At 46.6% G+C, this 20,089-nt stretch overlaps 1 protein-coding gene across 1 annotated transcript in view; it reads right to left on the bottom strand.

Annotated features, from left to right (window-relative positions):
- LOC146867277 (guanylin-like) overlaps nucleotides 1–19,501 on the bottom strand; it is a 51,948-nt gene extending 32,447 nt beyond the window's left edge. The window contains exon 1 of the mRNA XM_085603945.1: nucleotides 19,215–19,501. Coding sequence (XP_085460071.1) covers nucleotides 19,215–19,286 — 72 coding nt within the window. The 5' untranslated portion in view covers nucleotides 19,287–19,501. The remainder of the gene's footprint in view (nucleotides 1–19,214) is intronic.
- Nucleotides 19,502–20,089: the final 588 nt, after the last annotated feature.

Here is a 20,089-nt window from a genome sequence, read left to right as displayed (position 1 = left end):
CTGGAGGCCAGCCAGGAAGAGATGAAGCGGTGGTACGATCAGAATGCCACTCTGGTTGAGCTTCAACCTGGTCAGAAAGTTTGGGTCATGGCCCCTGTGGAACCTTGTGCGCTCAAGGACAGGTGGACTGGACCATTTGAGGTTGTGGAGAAAAAGAGCGATGTCACCTACTTGGTGGACTTGAAGTCTCCCAGGAACCCCTTAAGGGTCCTGCATGTCAACCGGTTAAAGCCCCACTTAGAAAGGTCCGAAGTGGGCATGCTCCTTGCCACAGATGCTGGGATGGAGGAGGAGAGTGAGCCTCTTCCTGACCTCCTGTGTGCAAAAGAAAAAGATGGGTCAGTGGATGGTGTTGTCCTCTCTGACACACTGACCCCTGAGCAGCAGCAAGATTGTCGCCATCTGTTGGTACAATTCCCTGATCTGTTCTCCTTAATCCCTGGTGTCACTCAGTGGTGTGTCCATGATGTGGACACTGGGGACAGCACTCCTGTGAGGCACAAGGCCTACAGGGTGACTGAAAAGGTCAGAGCATATATCAAGGAGGAGGTCTCCAAGATGTTTGCCTTAGGGGTGGTTGAGTCCTCTAGCAGTCCTTGGGCCAGCCCAGTGGTCTTGGTCCCAAAGGCTGCAGCGCCTGGTGCTTCACCAGAACTTTGGTTCTGTGTGGATTACCGAGGACTCAATTCGGTCACCAAGACTGACGCGCACCCCATCCCCAGAGCTGATGAGCTCATCGATCGGTTGGGGGCTGCCCGGTACCTTAGTACGTTTGATCTAACGTCTGGGTACTGGCAGATCGCCTTGACTGATGGGGCAAAAGAGAGGTCTGCATTCTCCACACCAGATGGGCACTACCAAGTTCCGTGTGATGCCCTTTGGGATGAAGAATGCCCCTGCCACATTCCAGAGGTTGGTTAACCAGGTATTGGCCGGGCTGGAAGATTTCAGCGCCGCCTACCTGGACGATATAGCAGTGTTCAGCGCCAGCTGGGAGGAACACTTGCGCCACCTCCAGGAAGTGTTGTTGGCCCTGCGCAGAGCAGGCCTCACAATCAAGGCTAGTAAGTGCCAGATTGGGCAGGGTTCAGTGGTGTACTTGGGGCACCAAGTAGGGAGTGGCAAGGTGGCCCCCCTGCAACCCAAGATAGATACTATCCTGGCTTGGGAACCGCCCAAAACCCAGACTCAGGTGAGAGCCTTCTTGGGTCTCACGGGTTACTACAGGAGGTTTGTCAAGGGGTATGGCAACATTGTGCACCCCTTGACCTCGCTGACTTCCAGGAAGCAGCCGAGACTTGTGATCTGGACTGACGCCTGTCAGAACGCCTTTGACACCCTGAAAACTGCAATGTGTACAGCACCGGTCCTCCAGGCACCCGACTTTTCAAAAGAATTCATTGTCCAGACAGACGCTTCAGAGCATGGTGTGGGGGCTGTTCTAGCACAGATGAATGAGGAGGGCCGAGACTTACCTGTAGCCTTCATCAGCCGGAGGTTACTTCCCAGGGAACAAAGGTGGAGTGCGATAGAGCGTGAGGCATTTGCTGTGGTCTGGGCGCTGAAGAAGCTAAGACCCTACCTGTTTGGGACTCACTTCCGGGTTCAGACAGACCACAGGCCCCTCAGATGGTTAATGCAGATGAGGGGTGAGAACCCAAAGCTGTTGAGGTGGTCCATTTCCCTACAGGGGATGGACTTTACGGTGGAACACCGCCCTGGTACAGATCACGCCAATGCTGATGGTCTGTCCAGATTTTTCCGCCTTAGTGATGAGGACTCCCTGGGTGAAGGGTAGTTCTCCCCACATTTCAGCTGGAGGGGACACGTGTTAGACCTGGCATCATTGGCATGAGTCTCTCCTCCATTTTTTTCTGTTTGCCTCCTCTGTTTACGATGTTTTTGCTGGATTATTGCTTTGGGCACTGTGCCACTGCTGATCAGTGCCACAGTGCAAGTGCTCCCTATGTTAAATTGTTACATTGATTGGTGTTACCATGATTGGCTTGGTTGACTTACTGTTCAGACCCTAGTCTAGTGCACTGCGTGTGCCAAGGGCGTGTAAGTTAACTGCTGCTGGTGGGCTTGCAGCACTGGTTGTGCCACCCACAGAAGCAGCGTGTAAAATGTGTCTCAGGCCTGCCACCGCAGCGCCTGCGTGCAGTCCCTGACTGCCATGTCGACTTGGTAAGGAAACCTACTTACCAGTCTCTAAACCTTCACTTTGCCACATTTCAGACACCTCTATGGTAGGCCCTAGGGCAGGGTGCATTGTTGGTAAAAGGTAGGTCATGCCCTGATGTGTGTGGCATGACCTAATAGTGAATTACAGCCATTTTCGTTTTTCACTATTGAAGGGCTACCTGCCTCCAATAGGCCAGACTGGGCAGACTGATTATTAACTCCATTATAATCTATCTGACTCAGGGAGCATGGTAGCAAGTCGAGTTTAGTATCCCTGAACTCAGAATTTAATAACACACCCTTTAGGATGGATGGTTTTTAAATTCTATGTTTGAAAATAGCACTTTTAGAAAGTGGCTATTTTCTTGTCCAACTATCTACCGGTCTCTGCTGGTTTGGTGTGTGTGTCAGGGGCTGGGTGGCTCCAGAGGTCTGAATGAGTCAGTGTGGGGTGAATGGGGCGTTTACACATAGAGTGAGGGAAGAGTAGCCTGCCCTGCCTGACACAATACTGGCTCCGCCTCCTGCTGGGCGACTGATAGCCCTGCTCCTGCCAGTGACAATACTGGCTCCGCCTCCTGCTGGGCGGCTGAGGACTCTGCCCTGCTCAGTGAATAGGCCAGGTGCCTCTGCCTGGCAACACCCCCAACAAACCTGAGCTGGTGGGAATCTCCCTGCTTGGACAAAGGGAACAAAGGGAAAAAGGGGTATAAGAGAAGGACCCCTGAACCAAGAACTCAGATCACTTCTGACAAGGAAACCTGTACCAAGGACAAGAAGCCTGCTGATCTAAGGACTTGCCTCCCCTTTCTGCCAGAGTGCTGTTTTGCTGTGGAGGAACCTGAAAGCTGCTTCTTTATTTTTGCCAAGGAACAAGGAGAGAGGAACTTGGTGTGTACTCTCTGAACACTTGCTAGGAAATCTCCAAGGGCTGGAAGAGTGCCAGTCTCCTGCTGAAGTCACAGGGCCAAAGGACTTCACCATCTACTGAATTGCTGAATTGCTGGAAAGTGTTGTTTCCAGTACACAAGGGAAAATCTGCAGTCTCGACGCCAGCAGCAACGCCAGTGAGCAGTGGGTATCGGCCCCGGCTCCAAGTGACCCCGTCTCGACGCCGGTATCGACGCCAGTGAGGAGTGAGTATCGGCTCTGCCTCCAAGTGACCCCGTCCCGACGCCGCTGCTGATCGCATCGACTCGACGCCCTTCTCGACGCCGTGAGCGCTGCTCCGGCCCGACATCCCTCGACGCCGCTGCGGATTGACCCGACTCCGAGGCACGATCGACGCCGACCCCGACGCCGACATCTCGACGCCGTGGATCATCGTTTTCTTCGTTTCTCAAGGTACTGTACTTGTGGGGTCTGTTGCAACTCCAGGCTCGACGTAGCGCTCCTCGCGGTCGACGCCGAACCTTGGGAATCTTGTAGACTCGACGTCGTGTGACTCCTGTGGGGGTTACATTGTTGCCAAAGAACTGTGCTCAGAAGAATACTTTGCTAAAGAACTATTTGCCAAGAAGAAACCTTACTTGAACTATTATTTTTCCTTCCAAAGAGTATTTATTAAGACTGTGGTATATTTTTGTCGTTATTTGGTCTTGTGCTAAGCCTTATATAAAAATACTATTTTTATAATAACTTCTGTGTCGTGTCCATCTGTAGTGTATTCACTTTATTACTGTATGTGGTCATAAATGCTTAACACACTGCCTCTGAGATAAGCCTGTCTGCTCTGCCAAGCTACCAAGGGGGTAGCAGGGGTTATCTGAGTGTGTAATCCCCTTTCCCTGACTAGAGTTGGTTGGTCCCTATTTGTCAGAAGTGTATACCTCTGCCAACTAGAGACCGCCGGTTCTAACAATTACTGAAAACAAGCACTGGCATAGCCAATAGGTCTCGCATTAGGGATCTGATTAGTTTTTAGCCATGCAGCACATTATCCTGGGTGCTACAACATCTACTGTTCTTTAACATGAACACTTTGACACTAATAGGCATATCATAGGACTGCATTGTGAAGTACCTAATTAAAGTGTTTGTTTTTGTACAAATAATATTAGCTTTGTGCTGTCAAGGTAGGGTAGCTCAGTTGTGTAATGCCATAGTTGGAGAGATTTGTTTAACTCGTAATTTGGAGGTCATTTTTTGCCAGACTAGCTCGGCCTTACATAGTGTTAAGGTTGATAACATGAGTAGAACTATATAAGGTGAAACAACATTGCAATGCATCAAGGACTAAGCGGTGGGATAGTAAGCAGTATGTAAACCACTAGCCCTTCTAAAAACAATCCACCTCTAATTAAATACCATTCAATGTTATTACGAAAATGAAACAACAGCTTGAGTAAGCATGTCTGAAGCAAACGAGGCTTTAATATACAGGGCCACCTGCAGGAGACAACACAACATGACTCTGGCCCGGGACCCGCTACTCCAGCTCAAACTGCATTCTGGTCAATGTATTTTTTACCCACCAGATTTTTGCAGATGTACAACGAGCAGCTCATCAACTAACCCTTTGTCGCTGCCTCCAAAATCCAAGATGAGCTTCTTGATGGCCACTGCACAATGTCCATGCCGGCAACGGCCTGATCAGCCCACCACCCTCTACCAGCGAGGCTGCAGTGCCTTGGAAGGAGGCGAGACGCAGTGGGAAGTAGTAGCAGCTTTTGCATATCAGAAGAATAAACCGCAAATGTTTGACAGAAACGTACAAAACATAGCTGCCAAGGTTTCAGATTGCTATGTGTGACATTTTCATAATTTTAACTGGCTGAAGGATGTGACCAGCTGCAAAGATGAACTGTGCTTTTCAATTCAACTTTAAACTTAAAATTATGAAGCCGCAAGCGTGACCGGAAAATTAATATTTTCGCAACAGACACAAAAGCTAATATGAGCCCCTCCCTCAGTTGAGCCAGTAGCGCAGCACATCAGACACGTCGGCACCTGGGAAATCACTGCCTACGCAATAGCAATACATATCTCGCAATTCAGAATTAAAGCAGATTGAATATTTTAGCTGCTCTAGCTTTGCCCGCGGATACTGACAAACCCAGGTAGGTTCTCAAAGCCGACACACAGTTCCCACACATACATATAAAACATCTGCTGAAAGAAACTATTTTTTCGAACCCTTGCCCCCGTAGTAGCTGCACGCTTTTCCGACAGGTCTCGTTAAGAAGTGTAATTAAATCAATAGATGCGCACTGCCCCCGGGGTCTGGTGTGCGGACGCCCGAAATTATTAACGAGATGCACAACCCTCTACCAACCCAGCACTTACCATGCAGTCAAAATTCAAATTCACATTCAAAATCACTTTATTCGATTAATACAGAATTAATCATAAAAGTTCACAAATCACATAAAAACAATAAAAAACAATTCATGTCAGCAAATAATCATTTTCCTAGTTCGCAGTGACACTAAAATTGGTTAAAGGATCAGGCAGCATTCGTAAAAAATATAAGGCCGGGCGACATTGTCTAAAACTAAGCTTACATAAAAGATGAATTAAAAACCTTTCTGGTGATTTGAATAAAATTTACAAAAGAACAAGATGTGCAAACCAGTTTGGAGCAAAAGCTCATCACAGGGGCAACAAGCAAGAAAAAACAGGTCCTGCAGAGAACTCACTAACTTTCGTTTCGAGCGACTCCATCGGAATAGCAGGGCATGACCGCGGGAAAGGACAAGGCCAGGGGACAGCAGCACATCGGGGATGCTGTAGAGGAAGTGGAGAGAACGGCACAAGCACCCTCTGCGGCTCTTGCTTACTACTACAGCCAAATTGCCAGGCAAACTTACCAACAATGAAATTACAGAAAAACGCGTTTAAACTGGTGTGCTGCTCTTTGCTGGGGAACTTCGCGGGAGCACCAGAGGGGCTAATTTAAATGCCGGACATGGAAACTGTGGAAGCCGCCATCTTAGGAGAGAAGAGCTGCTGCTGCCTTCCGCTTCCCCGTGGCACCCGCTTGTCTGTTAGCAACATAGGCAACACAGACAATGGGAGGGTGCGGGAGAAAAGGCAACCCACCACACATGAGTGGGGAGGGAACAACCTACTGAAGAGCTCGCGTGCAAGCAGTGCATTTCCAACGAGCCATCATACCGGCATGCGCACATTACCAAGCGCTGAAAATAAATAAAGAAAAAAAATGTAGGTGCCAAGTGGAGACAACGGGAGGGGCGGGAGCATGGGCAGCGCTAGTAGACAGGAGCAGATCACAAACACCCGAACGAGAAGCCACAGGCAAGCAAGAAACATCGCGGGACCACTCAATTAAACAAGCAAAAGCGTGGACAGCATGTCCAGGACACCTCGGCCTGGAAGGTCAGTGTGAGGCTAGCGCCAATTAGTACATGAGCCTTCAAGGGAAAGGGTAATCTGGTAGCCCACGAGTGGTGCGCACGCACTGTAAGGAATGTAAGGAATGCAGCCGCCACCCTGCACGCCGCTGCTCGCTCCTGGAAGCAAAACACTGTGGGAGTGAACCTTTGCCAAAGAGGTGGGACATGCGCCCGCCTTTAGCCATTTGCAGCCTACAAAAAATAAATGACACAGGCAACAACCAACCCTAATGCCTCGGGGGAGTCAGACACACACAGAGAAGTTTGGAGTGCTCATAAGAAGCCTCCCAGAGGGCAGTAAATGCGCGCTGCGCTAGGCTCGACCTAAAAACAAAGGTTAAAGGGAAGTTATAGTTAGGTTCACACACATAGAAATTCAGCATTTATAGTTATCTCAAGTAACTATAACTCGTGCCCTCAGGTAACTATAACTCGCCCACCAAGCACAGTTTTCTCATCAATATTTTTACTGCAAATTTTGCAGTGATATTATCAATGATGTGATAGATGTTATCAGTGATGTAATATTTGAGTTAATTAGCAGTGCATGGGGAGGGCGCGAGCTACAGTTACCTTAGTGCCCGAGTTATAGTTACTTGAGATAACTATAACTGCTGAATTTCTATAGTTTTGTGTGTGTAAAATCTCAACCCAACTATAATGTTCCTGTAACCTTCACTTTTTGAAAACATTTCCACAGTTTTATTTTATTTTCTATGTATAATGTCTCTTTGTATTTTTCAGTGGATTTTATGTTTTTTAAATGCTATTTCCTAACTGTAACGTCCTTGTAACCTTTGATTGTGTGCGAGTGTGTGAATGAATGTGTGAGTGGGTGTGTAAGTGGCTGGATGTGTGTGTAAGTGGGGATGTGAGTGTTAGACCTGGCATAGCTTGGCGTGATTACCCCTGACTTTTTGCCTCTATCTCCTTTGTATTTAGATGCTTGGGTACTTTGCCACTGCTGGTCAGTGTCAAAGTACAAGGGTTCCCTATGTAAAGTGTAGTGGTAATTGGTTGGCCATGATTAGTATGTTGGCCTTACTAGGAAAGACCCTAGTGATGTGCACTGTGTGTGCAGGGGCTAGTAATACAAAGGTGTGCAGAGAAGGGAACTCAGGCCTTCAGTGTAGGGCCAGCACGCAGGGTGCTAAGTTAGCATGTTGTCCTGACAAGTGCAACCACTTGTCAGGCCTTACTTTCCCTTTTGCATATGGCACCCCTGTGGTAGGTCCCAGGTAACCCCTGGGCAGGCAGGGTGCAGTGTGGGTAAAAGACAGGACATCTACTGAGGTGTGTGTTATGTTCTGACAGTGAAAAACACTCCATTTCGTTTTTCACTGGTGAAAGGCCATTCTGCCCATAGAATACAATGGGGGAGGCTGGGTGTTGTGTTTGTTAGCCTAGCTTCCTATAAGTTTAAAATGGAGAGGTGAAGTTTAGTATGTATGAACTCACAGTGTCATAACACATCTTTCTGTGAAAGTGGTTTTGTCACTGTGTGTTCATAAACCACTCTTTTAGAAAGTGGCTGAGTTTGTGCTTTAAGCATTTCTGTGTGTATCTGCTGAATGTGGATTAACTGTCTGGATCTGTGAGGTGAGAGGAGCTGGGACAGGTCTTGACCCAGGGAGGGGTTGAGATGGCACCAGGCTGCCCTGCATCTGGAGAGTCAGGGGAGGAGAAGCTCGGGAGGTGAAAAGGCCTGGACTGCTGCTATAAACCAATTGACCCTTCTCCAGCTGAGTGATTAAGGATCCAGACCCCCAGTATCTAAGGGAGAAAGGTGACACTGGGAGGGAGATACCCAGAACTGATCTAGGGAGGGGTCAGGGACCCCTGAGCACAAAGAACTTCAAAGACATGAAGGGGTATAACTAAGAGAACTGAAACCCCTAGAATTTGGTGTAGTTTGAATGGCGAAATGGATAGGTCGAGTCTGCAAAGGCTTTGGCCTCTTTCATGATCAAGAAGAACCTCTGCCATGGAAGGAGTTGCTGAAGAGACTGCTGGATAGGATTGACCCTTGCTTCGTGATCTGGGGCTGGCCTGCAGTTTGTAACTTTTACTAAAGAAGAGACTGAAGGGTCATTGCAGTGCTTTGTGCTGCGTCCTGAACCCCAAGGGCCCGAGGTGAGCTGGCTCCCTGTTTGGAAACACAGGAACATAAAAGTTTACGGAGAAGTCCCAAGCAACGCGGTGTGTGCGTGCTTTTGCAGTTTGAGACTCTCAGAAACCGTGCCTTGTGATTGTGGGCACACAGGAGTAAACTGAGTCGCGGATGCGCAAGGAGCTTGTCGGGGTGCAGCCAGGGCGTTGGTGAAGAGCGCCTGGTCATTGTGTGCACCGAGCGAGGAAGTGACACTCGGACGCGCAAGGAGCGTGTCATGGTGCAGCCGAGGTGTTGGTGAGGAGCGCCTGGTCGTTGTGTGCACCGGGAGAAGAAGTGAAACGTGCATGGTGCATGTCGTGGTACCAGCTAATGTTTTGGGGAAGAGCACCTGGTCATCATGTACACCGGGAGAAGAGGTGAGACTCAGACGCGCAGGGTGCGTGTCGTGGTGCAAGCTGAGGCGTTGGTGAAAAGCGCCTGGTCATCGTGTGCACCGGGAGAAGAGGTGAGACTCGGACGCACAGGGTGCGTGTCCAGGTGCAAGTCGAGGCATTGGTGAAGAGCGCCTGGTCATCGTGTGCACCAGAGAAGAGGCGAGTCTCGGACGCGCAGAGTGTGTGTCGCGGTGCAACCACAGGCACTGGTGAGGAGTGCCTGGGTGGTGTGTGTACTGAAATCGAAGTAGGTCTCCACAGTGCTGAGGATGGGTCTCGGTGTCTGCTCAGACAGCCGGAAAGAGGGCCAGGTCATCGGGCCCTCGGAGTGAAGCAGTAGCGGCCCGGACCGGCAGCCCCAGAGGAGCTGAGCTGCCGGCCCGAGCTTGCCGTGCCCATTAGACGGAGCTCTGGATCAAGGCCAAAGTTGCTGAAGGAGGAGAGGAGAGTGGGGTCGCGCCACCCCAGGTAACGTGGATCACCACCTGGGGTGGGGTGCGGGCCCGAAGGGACACTCTCTCGGCCTCTCGCTTCTGTCAGCTGCGTGAACCTGTTGCTTCGGCTCGGATCTAGGCCCATGCTGCCCCAAGGAGGTGCAGTACTGGAGCCGGAGTGAAAAGCGGTACTTTTGTGTCATCATTGATCCAATATTGGGGCCAACTGTTAACGGAGCACCTAAACTGTCGTATTACACTTTGACTTACTGCTGCTAACGAACTCTCGAACTGTCGTATGACACCTGAACTTAATTTTGCCTGATGAACTTCATGCTGGGTGCGCTATGCACTGCGTTATTTTTCCCTTGCAGAGTACATGATTGTAACGAGGCGCATTGCATTATTTCTTCATCGCATAGTCCAGGATTATTACGTGGCACCTTGCATTGTTTTTCCATTGCACAATTACATGATTGTAGCGTGAAGCATTGCTTTGTTTCTTCCTTGCACAGGGCCTGCTGGCAGTGATACGCATTGCATTATTCCTTCTGTTGCAAAGTACATGATTGTGGTGCTACGTATGGCATTGTTTCTCTAGTGCACAGTACGGGGGTATATCATTATGCATTGCAGTATTTCTTTTCTTTTGCAACATGTGTGATTCTAGCAATACGACCTGCCTAACCTTTGGGAACGGTTAGAAGTAAACTTAACTGTTGGTTAGAAGCGATGGTTGGGATTAGAACCTACCAATCCACCTGAAGGAATACTACCCATTATTATATGTTGGTATTGTAGCGTGTGGTCATATCGTATATCTTCTTAAATAAAAATTATACTCGTTTTATAAAAACTAGTGCGGATTATATTTGTAGTGACATCAGTGGGTTGCTGTGAGTGTGGTTGTACATACTGTACACTCATGCCTTGGAGATAAGCCTGGCTACTCATGCCAAGCTACTAAGGGGGTGAGCAGGGCTATCTCAGATGGTGTCCTTACTTAGCCTAACGTTGAAACGAGGGGTCCGAATCTCCCACCTGACAACAGCGGTGTGGGACAGGGACTCCCGCCTCCAGCATTTGGTGGCGACAGTGAGGGCCAAGGACCCCCACTACCAACAGTGTGTGTGTGAATGGGTGCATGAGTGGCTGTGTGGGTCTGTGAGTGGATGTGGGAGTGGAGTTGTGGGTCTGTGAGTAGGTGTGTGAGTAGTTGTGTGGGTGTGTGAATGTGTGATTGGGTGTATATGCGGGTGTGCAAGTGGCTGTGTGGGTCTCTGAGTAGGCGTGTGAGTGGTTTTGTTGGTCTGTGAGTAGGTGTGTGAGTGGCTGTATGGGTGTATAATTGGTTGTGTGGGTGTGCAAGTGTGTGTTTGTTAGACTTGGTGTACTTGGCGTGGTTTCCCTGACATTTTTGCCTCTACCACCTGTATTTTTGAAGGCATGCTGCATTTTGTTTTTGCTGGCTTAGATGCTTTGTGCACTTTGCCACTACTGTTCAGTGTCAAAGTGCTAGTGCGCCCTAGGAAAATTGTTATTCTGATTGGTTATCCATGATTGGCATATTTGATTTACTGGTAAGACCCTAGTCAAGTGTACTGTGCCTGCCCAGGCCCTGGTAATCAAATGCTACCAATGGGTCTGCAGCACTCATCGTGCCACGCACATGAATAGCCCTGTAAGTGTATCTCAGATCTGCCTCTGAAATATCTGTGTGCGCAGTTTTAAACTACCACATCGACCTGGCAAGTTTAACCACATGCCAGGCCCAAGCCTTCCTTTTCCTTACATGTAAGGCACCTCTAAGGTAGGCCCAAGGTACCCCCATGGACAGGTTGCAGTGTATGTGAAAGGTAGGACATGTACTGGTATGTGTGACATGTCCTGATAGTGAAATACTGCCAATTTCGTTTTTCACTATTAAAAGGCTATATATCCCATAGGCTAACATGGGAGTTACTTTGTAACATCTTACAAGTATAACCTTCCATTGGGACAAGATCGAGAAATGGAGTTTAGGCTCTCCGAACTCAGAATTTAATAACACATCATCTTAGGGAGATGGTTTTTACATATTGTGTTTGAAAATGCCACTTTTAGAAAGTAGACATTTTCTTGTTTAACCATTCTGTTTGCCTCAGCTGTTTTGTGTATTGACTGTCTGATTTGGGAGTGACATGGGCTGGGGTGTGCCATCAATAAAGACAGCCACAAGGGGGGTTGAGGTGTGTCCTGGATTTCCTGGGTGACTCATAGCTGAGCTGAATAGTCCTTGGTGACATTTAGAGTGGTGGGAGGAGTTTCACTTGCACCTGAATAGGCAGTGTCTCCTTTGCACAATGCTGTCTCCATCTCCTGTGGTCATGCTTCACCACAGAGGACAGAGCCACACAGAGAACACAGAGAAAATGGGGTATAAGTATTGGACCTTAAACCCCAGCGAAATAGATCACCTCAGACTCAAGAGAAACCTCTGCCAAGAAGAAGAGCTGGAGAGCTGTAAGGAGGAGAACTGCCCCTTTGCTGTGTATGATTTGCTGGGTGGGCCTGCAGTTGTTGCTTCTACAAAGAGAGGACAAAGACTGGAATTTTGCTGCGAATCTACTAGAAGAAGAATATCCAAGGGCCTGTGTGTGCTGGCTTCCTGTTCTGAAGTCCCAGGGCCACAAAGATTTCACCTGCAACCCACTGACCAAAACCTGGACTCCTGTGTGGACTCCTGCATTAAAAAAGGGTGCCAATTCCAGTTCCTGGGCCCTGAGAATTTTGTGGTTCATGTTATAAAGCAAGAAGAACAACTCCGACACAGTCAGTGCTTCCATCAGCGACCTGCATCAAGGCCAGGGGCACCGCTCGTGAAGGGAATGATGCTCCGCCCTGCCTGCACTGCAGCTCCGATGCCCTTCGACGCCTGCTGATGCCTGCAGTTATCAGCCTTCCCAGTGCCAGCGCTCACTCCGACGCCATCACTGCCAGTTCCTGCATCCCGTTATCAGCTGATAACTAACTAGGGTGACTTCACAAACTCTTCGACTTTGCATCGACTCTCTGGAAACAATGCCTCAACGCCCATGCCCCCTAGATTCTCCTGTCCTGGAGTCCATGCCTCATCTCCTCACGGCCTCGACGCCTCACCTCTCACGTAGCAACCAGGGAACCTGTTTCCCCTCAGCACTGACACCACACCTCCACAATGCTGTGCATCACCCACAGACTTTGTTTCCAAGGTACTGTTGCTTGGGGGTCCCTCTGACTCCAAGCCCGACGCAACCCACCTCGCAGTCAATGCCATACTTATAAGCCAGCGATGCTATCTAAGGGTGATTACGTACACTAATAGCTATCATGTGAAAAGAGTAAATGTAATGGGGTCTACATGTTTCATGCCTTATTTGCCAGAATGGTCAGCAGTGCCCTCGACCTACCTAGGTTGGCAGATGAGGGTAGGGCAAGGGCACTTCTCCCAAAAGGATCGCTCTCTCCATAGGTGAGCCACAGTCCCTCTGCCTCACCTAAGGGGAACTTCCTCCCGTAATCGTTGGTGGAACCATCCCCACTGCCTCAAAACAGGTGTAGTATCTTTAACCTCTAGAGGGTACAGGTTAAAATTTATTGACCCCTGGAAATTAATACATAGGGTAGGTAATGTCTAGGCCATGAAGAAATGCTGTCTGACCGTTCTGGCAAATAAGGCATGAAACAGGTGGACCCCATTACATTTACTCTTTTCACATGATCGCTATTAGCGTACATAATCACCCTTAGTTAGCATAGCTGGTTTTTATTGTGTCAAGGGATCCCAACAGAATTAAAACTTTTCTGGATTCCTTTAGACCTTTTTATGTCACCCCCATCACCACCCTATTCTTAGCCCCCCACGTGCACTCACCGTACGGCTTTAAACAGATCAAAAGTTCTCAGAAAAAGAGCCCACTGTTCCGTTAGGCATTGCAGTGCTGGCTTGACGAGGCGCACACTATGATGAAGCATGACACCATACCAGGTGTGTGAGGGCATCAATATCTGACGACTCAGAACTCCCTGATCCACTAGGTCAGAACAGGCTGATTTCATCATAATACAGGGTCTAATAAGCTCCCGCAGAGGAACTACCTTCTCTTGTTGCACAAGATGATGTAAACAGGACAGAGTAGGATCGGGTGACGTGCTTCCACCTTGCACTAGCTGGTCACGTCATGGTGTTGTACCTTTTAAAAGGACTGGGTGATACCTCTCAAGGGAGTAGAATTTGGCGCACCTCAGGAGACCAATAGTTGATGTGCCTCACAATATCAAAGGTAATGTGCCTCATGAGAAGACCTGATGTCCTGAATCAGGGGGTACTTTGAGTACTGAATGATGCAAACACTGAGCATCATTCTGAATGATGCAACAACTTGTGGATAAAATAATGCTAGGTGATGTGCACTTCAGAGGCAAAGCAAGTCAAGTCAAATATTCTTTATTCGGTTACTTAAAACCATAAAAGCACACACTCATAATACAATAGCATAAAAATACTCTGAAAAGGTGTACAGAAAAACTGATATTTTTGTCATAAAAATAATTTAAAAATATATTAAAAATGTATTTTATAAAACTGATAGCCCTTGTTTCACAGACCCAGATCACAAACAATTCTTGATAGCACAGAAATTACACAAGTTGTCTCTTTCTGTTTTTAAGGGCACCTGCAAGAAAACTTGCATCAACAGATTAAAGGACTCAACAGGATCAGGAGATAGGTTAGAGCGGGTCTTACTTATACAAAGCAGTACTCTTTCAGAAGATGCACTAAAAAGAGTTGCTGCAAGAGACAGTAATGATCACAGAGCATCGCAAAATGCATAGTATCATGTGGTGAAAAATTGACACAAGTGCAGGGGCCCAAATCCTCCACTTTATGCCGCCCCTGAGATTCTGCAAGTAACCAGTGCAAAAGTTTTAACCTGAACCTAGTCTGCAGAAAGCAATAGTGAGGGATAGTGACCAAAGCTAAATAGGACTCATGTTAAGGGCAGGATTTGTAGAGTATATAGGCCCGTACTGTGGGTGTGGTAAACTCAATCCCTTCCCTCTCTCTCATTATGAGATTATAGGGCAACATGCAGTAGGGGACATAGAGTGATGTCCATTGAGGGCACATTATGATGTACATCAGGGGCACATGACAGTATCCAGCAACAGACTAAAGTTGGACAGGTCAACAATTGTCCAATGGTAGACATGAACAGCTCATCCAGTGGAGTTTTATGTTTCTTTTAGATTCCATTCTGTGAATTGTAATTGTTTTTTCTATTGCAGATGAAGAATTATACTATCAGAAGACAATGAAGAAGAGGTTTTCCTAATGCATTTGAGACATTGATGTAGAGGGGCAGGAAGCTATTTGTGAGCAAATAGTATGGCCCAGATTTATCAAAGGATTGCGTTGCCATTCCATCACGCAGGTTGTCCCAAGAGCAACACAATTCTCAATTCAGATTTACCAAGTAACGCAAAGCCACCTTGCGTGGCCCTGCATGGCATGGTAAATACAAAGCAACGCAGGACAGCACAAGTCGCTGCCTGCATTTCTCAGCATTACATGAGTGGTGGGTGTGTGTTCATAAGCATCCATCCATGCATTTTGGTGCATTTCCAGATTTACCAAGAATAATAAATGCGGGAAGGCGTCAAAATGGTAGGTCTTTACGATAGAAGCGCAAAGAGGAGAAAAATCTTTATTTCTCCTCGTTTTCAATTTCTAAGTGTGCTACAGTCTGCATCACACTTAGGAAGAGGAAAACACCTCTAAAAATTGTTTTTGTGCAGGAAGGCATACCTTCCTGCACAAAAATAATCGTGCCTGCAACGCACCATGGTGCAAGGATCCCTGCCTTGGTGCTAGGCAGCCACAGGGGCCCCAACGCAAGGGGAGGTGGGAATGCACTACATCTTGATAGATATGGCACATTCATGCCCTATTCAATTGAAGCAGCAAAGAAAGGTGTCTTGCTGCGTTGCGCTGTGTCAAAATGTGATACATCTTGGCCCTTCTTTAAAACCCCCCTACTTGGTAAATGAACCTATATAAAAAAATAACACAAAGCGATAAACATATTCTGGCCCACTTCAATCCTACAACTTCAAAGCTAGGAGAGACTCTACACCCCGTGATCCTTTCAGTCAGTTCTGGGATTTTTATTAGCAGTATGTTTGAGGCTGGTATTTGAAGCATACAGGTAGAAAGGTTACAACAAAACTACATATACATATTAGCAACTCACTGTGCTCAAAAAGTCATAACTCTCTGATAAAGTTTCAGTTGCCATTTAGACATGTGGAGAAGCCACAGGCACACACATTTCTAATAATTGTATTAAAAAATGTGACAAGTACTTGGCTTGCTGCTTAAAGTGTGCTTTAAGGTAAATCGTGCTGGTTTTTATGCAGGGAAATGAGGAAAAACCTTGTGGTAGGTCCCTGCCCCTTCAATTTTAATAGCCAGGCAGTTGTTTTAATTTCAGTGCCGCGGGGAATCCCCCTTTGTCAGGCATGGCCTGTGAACGTCGGATTTTCTTTCAATTGCGCAGAAATGTGAAGTAGGATTTAGACCGTGCAGAAGCTAAACTTCATTCTTTAAGCACGATGCTGGGCCCTCAACACGTCACAAAACAAAAGCAGCAATTCCGCGTGCAGCCAAGATAGTCCCTTATTCTTATGTCTCCAAAATGATTGGGCTCATGAATGTTGCAGGCGATATTAATTAGGCCAGTCGTACAGCTAGAGAAACAATGCACAATGTATTTATTTCATAGAGCATCATGGGTAGCAGAGCACACTTCATTGTAACTGGCCTACCTCCGACATGGTGTGAGTACCTCAGACATGGTGTGAGTATCTCAGGCATGGGGTGAGTATCTCAGGTATGGTGTGAGTATCTCGGGTACGGGCATGGTGTGAGTATCTCAGGTATGGTGTGAGTATCTCAGACATGGTGTGAGTAACGCAGGCATGATGTGAGTATCTCAGGTATGGTGTGAGTATCTCAGGTATGGTGTGAGTATCTCAGACATGGTGTGAGTATCTCAGGCATGGGCATGGTTTGAATATCTCAGGTATGGTGTGAGTATCTCAGGCATGTTGTGAGTATCTCAGGCATGGTGTGAGTATCTCAGGTATGGTGTGAGTCTCTCAGACATGGTGTGAGTTTCTCAGGCAATGGCATGGTGTGAGTATCTCAGGCATGGTGTCAGTATCTCAGGCATAGTGTAAGTATCTCAGGTATGGTGTGAGTATCTCGGGTATGGTGTGAGTATCTCAGGCATAGTGTAGGTATCTCAGGTGTGGTGTGAGTATCTCAGGGATAGTGTAAGTATCTCAGGTATGGTGTGAGTATCTCAGGTATGGTGTGAGTATCTCAGGCATAGTGTAAGTATCTCAGGTGTGGTGTGAGTATCTCAGGCATAGTGTAAGTATCTCAGGTGTGGTGTGAGTATCTCAGGCATAGTGTCAGTATCTCAGGCATGGTGTGAGTATCTCAGGCATGGTGGTGTAAAAAACTAGTATTACGCCTGGGGTTCTGGTTGAAAACAAAATGTGATGTGGAGGTGGGTATGGTAACACAGAAAAAGGATGTTATTTTTTGGCACGTGTGTTATTTATCTCATACGTTTAATATTGAGGCACTGGGGCATAAATAAAAGTGCTCCGCATCACGTGCATTTTAGTTAAGTGGAAAGGACTCTGGGATCAATGAGAACAATTATAGCCTGATGCACAATTCCCATGGAAGATAACTCAGACATTTGTCCCCATAAGATCACATGAATGTTTTGATCAAATTGATCACTTTTCATGGACTCAAAAAATATAACGGAAACACTCCTAAAACGTTATCAGTTTTCAAGGTCTACACATGTACGTAAACCGAGTGCAGAACTTATTAAATATTTTCATATTTAAATTTGCATCTTTTACCTTTTTTTAAAAAATTTCTTTGTGGAGAAATATTTTAACCCTGTTTCCAATTAAGTTTAGAACTGTTCACTGAGAAACAACATTTGGTATTATGGAAATTTCAACGCAATGGCAGAAATTAGACATTTTCCAGCGCCCTTTGTGAGTTAAATATAATTTTCCCACCTTGATTGAACCAAGATGCACAAAAACGTTTGAAATCAGGCCTTTAGAAACGAAGGGGATATGTGCAAGAAAAGGCTGGAGCACAATTTATTTTACCACAAATTTGGCAACGCCATGCTCCGACATTTTCAAAATGCTGGGATGCGCCGTATTGACAAAAATACAGTGAATACCTGTGTTTCTCCTAGCTCTGGAGCTAAAAAAGCAACCTAGTGCCAGCACAGGCACCCCGCTGCCATGTTACAAGGGTGCTTGCGCTGCAGGGGTAAATGTTTACGTGCATGAAGAGACACCTTCCTGCACATAAACAAATAATGGCGATTTGCTCTTTCTATGTGTGTTGCAGAAAGCAGCACACATTCATTTCTCCTCGTATCACCATTTTAAGACCAGGTATTCTCTGTCTTTATTTTTTGGCCCTGCCCCCAGCCTTGTAAAGCTGGAGCAGCGTAAAAAATGTAATGGGTGTTGCTGTGGACGCCCACAGCAACACACTTTGCATGCCCCATTCATGCTAAGTTGTGCATGAAAAGGGGCTTTATTTTCAAGGCAGCGTCAAGCCACATAAAAAGTTGCTTAACTCCTCTTTGCAATTATGTAGGAGGGTATATCGCCATCAGAATGTCGCTAAATGTGACATTCTTGTGGTCATATCCCCTTCTACATATGCCCCTATATGTCCTCCTAATGCTATAGGTTATATTAATCTATACACCACACAGTCCTAGCCAACCATTCACAAGAAAATGTAGGTTCAGAATCAGCGCAATACAGCAACTATTGGCATGCAAAATTGAAAAAAATTGACTGAAATGAAAAAAAAAAAATTAATGGAATGGAATAAACATAGGATGCAATTTTTTACGTTTCATAGAACTGGGAATTTGAGAGAGGAGGTACCTTAATCAACGAGTCTTAACTAAAGCACAATAAAAGTGACTTTGTAGCAATGGAGTGGTTCTACCGTACCTAGTAGTACAGCACGCTGTTTCGGAACCACTGTTTTGCAGCTGGAATGGCCAGCAAGCGATATTACTGACAATTTGTGCATAATTCTCTGAAGTATGGGCCCTTTTCCAGGCATGTATTCTACCAGCTTAAAGCAACTGGATATGTACCCAGAAATGCTGGGCAGCTTATAATGCACTTAACTTAACTTGTGACTGCACTTAACTTGTGACTGCAAGTTGTGAGCACTGTCACTCCTTTTTGGGGACCGGAAAATATTTTCACATGGTTGACCCAGAGCAAGAGAGAAAGGCAAAAATGAGAAAAGAGGCATTAAGAGAAATACAGGACAAGAGAGACAAAGAGAGAAAGTAGGGATTGTAATAGAACCTGAGAGGGAGAAATAAACCAACAGGAACTGCAGGGAGCTGGAAGAAAGAGGCATGGGGTAGAATCAAAACTAAGCAGCACGGGCTTTCAGCAACTCTGGCATTCTGCAAAGCTTGCAGCGGGCTCCTAGGAAAAACATTGGGACCCTAGAATTACTTCTGTTTTTTTACTAACTGAAACAGCGCATGCAGCGCAGTTTGGACCCTTTGGAAAGACAGACACCTACCTGGACGTTTACACTGCTGCAAATGTTTGCTAACAGCAGAAAAATGGCGGCCGTGGTCACAAACGACTTCATGCTGGACGGAGTTAGATTCTTCAGCCCTTTGCCTGCTTCGACTTGACTTTACTTTGAAGTTGGGGCTTGGGGTTTGCTTTTAAAGACTCTTGGGGGTTATTAAACAGAAATTAGTCATTCATTGCTGCTTGCTCCCCAATCAAAAGCCTGTAGGATGGTAAAGAGCTTCAGAGACAATAGAACAGACACTTCTTTGTGTGTCCAGGCATCAAACAGCGCTGCGTTTGTTGATCCTGTCCTTTGTAGTACAGCATTGGAATATTCTCCAGCTGTCAGGAAAGTCAAATACCAGCTTGATTACAAACTCGAACTGCACCTAGCTGCAAAATTATGTCTTAAAGTTAAACATAATTTATATGGGTAAACAAAAAAAATGCAAAGTACTTTTTATTACTCTTCCAAAGAACAGGATCATGTATTTTACAGGGCCAAATAGAAATTAGAAAAAACAAACAATTTAACATCAGTTGCGACAAAAGTTATTTGATCTTCCATGGACCCACACGCACTTGTGAATGGCTATTTCACTAGTAAGCAGAACAAATTCTGGGAAAGCAAATGGCTGGGTATTTGTTTGAGGGGCCCACTTCCTATTCAGTTTTGGGTTTATATATGCCAAAATGTACCACGCCTTTCATCCACAGCATCTCGTCTTTGGGACCGTTTGCTGTTTGTTTGACCATAATGTCACACTGTCCTGTATTTGTGATACATTTTGTTTGATTCTCTTGTTAGACCTGATATCCTTGGTGTGTTTTCCCCCCAACCTTTTGCCTTGAATCCTCCTCCTTTTTGCTGGACTT

Source organism: Triturus cristatus, chromosome 1_2 (assembly GCF_964204655.1).
Source record: "Triturus cristatus chromosome 1_2, aTriCri1.1, whole genome shotgun sequence".
NCBI classification, from domain to species: domain Eukaryota; kingdom Metazoa; phylum Chordata; class Amphibia; order Caudata; family Salamandridae; genus Triturus; species Triturus cristatus.
This window is presented reverse-complemented; position numbering and strand designations above follow the sequence as displayed.